The sequence below is a fragment of the Cenococcum geophilum genome, assembly GCF_001692895.1.
Source record: "Cenococcum geophilum 1.58 unplaced genomic scaffold K441scaffold_10, whole genome shotgun sequence".
NCBI lineage: Eukaryota > Fungi > Ascomycota > Dothideomycetes > Gloniales > Gloniaceae > Cenococcum > Cenococcum geophilum.
In genome coordinates, this window is record NW_027137568.1 from 60,144 (window position 1) to 63,736 (window position 3,593).

Sequence of the window (3,593 nt, forward strand, 5' to 3'; positions counted from 1 at the left end):
TTTAGGTTAAAGCTCTTAGGCGTAAGAATTACGTCATCGGACGTAGGGGGTAATTGAGTTAACAAATATCGATCTATGGTGGCAGTAAGAAGATAAGGATAAATTAATCAAAGTAACAACCACAACAACGACGACGGGGGCAGGAGAAGACACTTATATACATTAGAGTTTTCAGATTATATAGCTCATACACCCAATTAGAATCGATTCTTATTATTAACGTCGCTAATTAGTTCTATCCTTATATAACACCTGCCAAATCAGGTAAGAGAATTAGAGCTCCAAGAGCTCCGCAGCTTCAAATCCACTCCATCCAACCAATCAAATTGACAGGATCCACTCCAATCCAAAGACGGCTCCGCCACGGAGCTCCAGAATTAACCCAGTCCAAGAAGATCACTGCACGAGTCCTCCTTTCCTGACCTCCTTTTTGCGGTCGACATATTGCGTTGGGCTATTACTACTCAACGAACTATTCCGCACTTGAGACGGTAATTATTGAAGATCCGCCACACCTACATTTTATATGAACAAGCAGAAGAGATCACAGATCTGACTAAATGATTTGCAACAGCTCGAATGCTCCTTGCGTGAGTAGTACTACATGGATTCCATTCAGTATTGCGGAAATACCTTAAGTCGCCATAATCTCATACATCTATGATTCGAATGTCGAATCGAAAAGTAAGTTAAGTAAGTTTTGCAAATTATATATTTCTAATACCAGTATTGTGAGAGACAGTTCTGGTGAATACATGGATTTTAGGATACCACACTATACACAGTTATTACGGGTAAGTCACATATGATCGCAGAATTAATGAATGTTGTGCTTGAAGGTTCGGTCTGTTCTTTCATGAGATTTGGCAGTTCGAGAGTAAGTTTCCTAATAGTGGAACAATAAATTTCAACTCTATTTCCTCACCACACCTTTACACCACAATGGAATGGAGTTTGACATGAGTTATGTTTTCAATAATTGTCATAGATATACGCTTCGCTAAGAGAATAACTCGAAGAAAGCTTCGAAGACCGTCGAAAATAAGATCCTACTCGCCATCTCATCCAACATTAAATAACTCACCCGAATCGCACACCTCAACTTCTCCAAAACACCGAGCCCATTCAATGAACCCGACATTTATTGTCGTTAATCCATATCGATCGAAGCCGACGATGATAAAAATAAATATGTTCGCTGAATATCGTGATGAAGAGCTCCGTCACGGACGGTAGCTGACGCAATAGTGAGATGATGTGGCGCATAGAATATGTTATTACGACTTAGTCGAGCTGATGAAGCCGACACTAGATTTCGCCGATAGAGTGGGGTTGAAGCCCTGGGATCGTCTCCTAGCCGAACTCGTTGCTATATTCAACTGTTGTTTGGTATGCTCATGCATAATGCTGATAGTCAAGAGTCAGATCATGCACGAAACAGTAGACAAGAAGACACATACCGAGCGTAAACCGACATGGCTTGGTGGGAATTTTCCAGATCGAATTGATTGGAAAAGTTGTGCTGAGCTGACATAGGCTGGGAGAAGTCTCCGTAAATGTACACGCCTGATGGTTGTGACATTATGGAAAGAGATGTTGTGTATGGAGAAGGAGCGTTAAGGAAAAATGTGTGCAAATTTGACTTTTGAGGATGCTTCTTTTAACGCCCTAACACAAAACACAATGTTGGATAATCAATCAGCGTGGGGTCCCTAGCTTGATATATCAGCTCAGAAGAACCGCCCACCGAGTCTTAGTTCCGCCCTTAGTTAGAAGTGGAAGGATACAAGATCGACAAAGATATGGATATCGGTTGGCGCCACAAGCGTGCAGACTCTACGCTACAAAGGTATGGAAGCGAAGCGGCAGGTAATATTCTGATAACGCGCTCCTCCAGCGAGCATGGGTCTCAAGATCGCAGAGAGCTGAGTGAACCATGGGCATTCTTGCATTGCGTCGTTCGTAGCATTCCGTGTGGGGCAAAGGGCACTAGAGGGACTAAAGAAGGACCCTGCAGATCCCCATGATGTCGAGGCTGATTCCGCTCGACCCAAGGGTCTCTAGGACCCCCGAAATACGAGAAGGTATGATCCGAAGCGGTAGGGATGGGACCCGAGGCTGCTGATAGTTTCATCGCCAGAGACAGCAATCGTCATTTAGCAGCAGGAATGGCCTAGTGGGTACAATGGCTGTTCTGCTCCATATTCGGTTTTCGCTGGTATGCTGCTGCTCATCACGCATCATTAGTAGCCATTTTCCTATCAAATAGCACGATGAGATGTCATGGCCCAGCACAGGTACTTCGACGTCAGGAGGCGAGAAGGGTTTGTTACTATGGGAGCGCACAAGCATGGAGTCATGTGGTTTACATGTGCTTGATGGGACTTAATGGGCGTTGTGGACGTTGCGGACCGTGGGACAACGTGAGGCTTGAGGCTGCTGAGGTCGTGGGAAGCTTGCAAGCACCGCTAGAGAAAGTAGGTGATGTCAATGCCAAGAAAAACAACGGGTGCGCTGGCTCCACATTGGCCAAAGGCACGATGATCAAGGGGTGACGTTCTTCCCTGAAAACCACTTTACAACTTTCGAGCCGCAGATTCAACCATCACCAGCTAGGACTAACTAGCCTACCGATCGTTTGTCCTACATGGTTCTTGCCCGTCTTAAAGGCAACCTGCAGAAGCTTGCATGACAAATTGCTTGCTGCTTCGATTTTTTCTCTACGACCTGCCCGTCAACGCAAAGGCCAACAGTCGGGTATCAATCCTCAATCCCTTCAGGCTTGCTATGAGCGCCACAGGAAGCTGTAATAGATGCTATACGATTTGGGCGCGCCTATGGCGGCTAGGTTCGCTGGTTCACTAAAACCCGTCATGTTAGGGTCATTTGCTCCTGCTCCCCAAAAAAGCCTTTTTCTTCGTTGCTAGCTGCGGCGACGAGCGTCAGCGCTTCTCACAAAAAGATATAAATCCCTCAATTGACGACAGAGGCGTCCACTTTACCGGTTTCATTAAGGAAACGTGAGTTCAAGCGTCGATTCAGCCTCTCCAACCATCACGCAATACGTAGCTGCTCCAGGCTGTCGGTGCTCACAATCGCGGTTCGCTCCTTAGGAGTATTTCGAGTCCCCAATTAAAGGTTGCATTGATGGTGGTGGTGGTGGCTAGGAAGAGAATCAAGAATTAGCGTTTAAAAAAAAAGGAAGCCAGTGAACTACTGTGTGCATTAACCACTCGTAATGGGGACTCCAAGTGGTAGACTCTAATTCCTTCATGACAGGCTCGCTATTTTTCTTTGGAAATTTCCGAGATTTTAGATGACTAGAGACTAATCTTCAACTGAGCCGGAAAAAGATAGTCTGTTGGGGAGAGCCACCTGCAGTGTCACACGCGATGCGGTTTTAGGTTCCGCAACGATAACGAGATTTGCCACTGTGCGAAGTGGATGCTCCTAGCTGCTCGTATTTCTCCCTCCGTAGCCAAGACCAGATCCTATGCTTAATGGAGAGACGCTACGACTAAGGTCGGTGGCCTTTTCTGGCCTGCAGGGCGATAGTCTCCCCCAAGTCTTACGGGCACTCGGCTAAGCAGACT

General features: G+C 46.1%; 1 protein-coding gene across 1 annotated transcript; it reads right to left on the bottom strand.

The window, feature by feature from the left end:
- Positions 1–1,277: 1,277 nt before the first annotated feature.
- On the bottom strand, positions 1,278–1,582 carry K441DRAFT_548209 (uncharacterized protein; the record flags this gene model as incomplete). Its single annotated transcript, XM_067642948.1, has 2 exons — positions 1,278–1,407; positions 1,461–1,582. The coding sequence occupies 2 exons, from the start codon at positions 1,580–1,582 to the stop codon at positions 1,278–1,280; spliced, it is 252 nt and encodes an 83-aa protein (XP_067506653.1).
- Between the last annotated feature and the right edge of the window lie 2,011 nt (positions 1,583–3,593).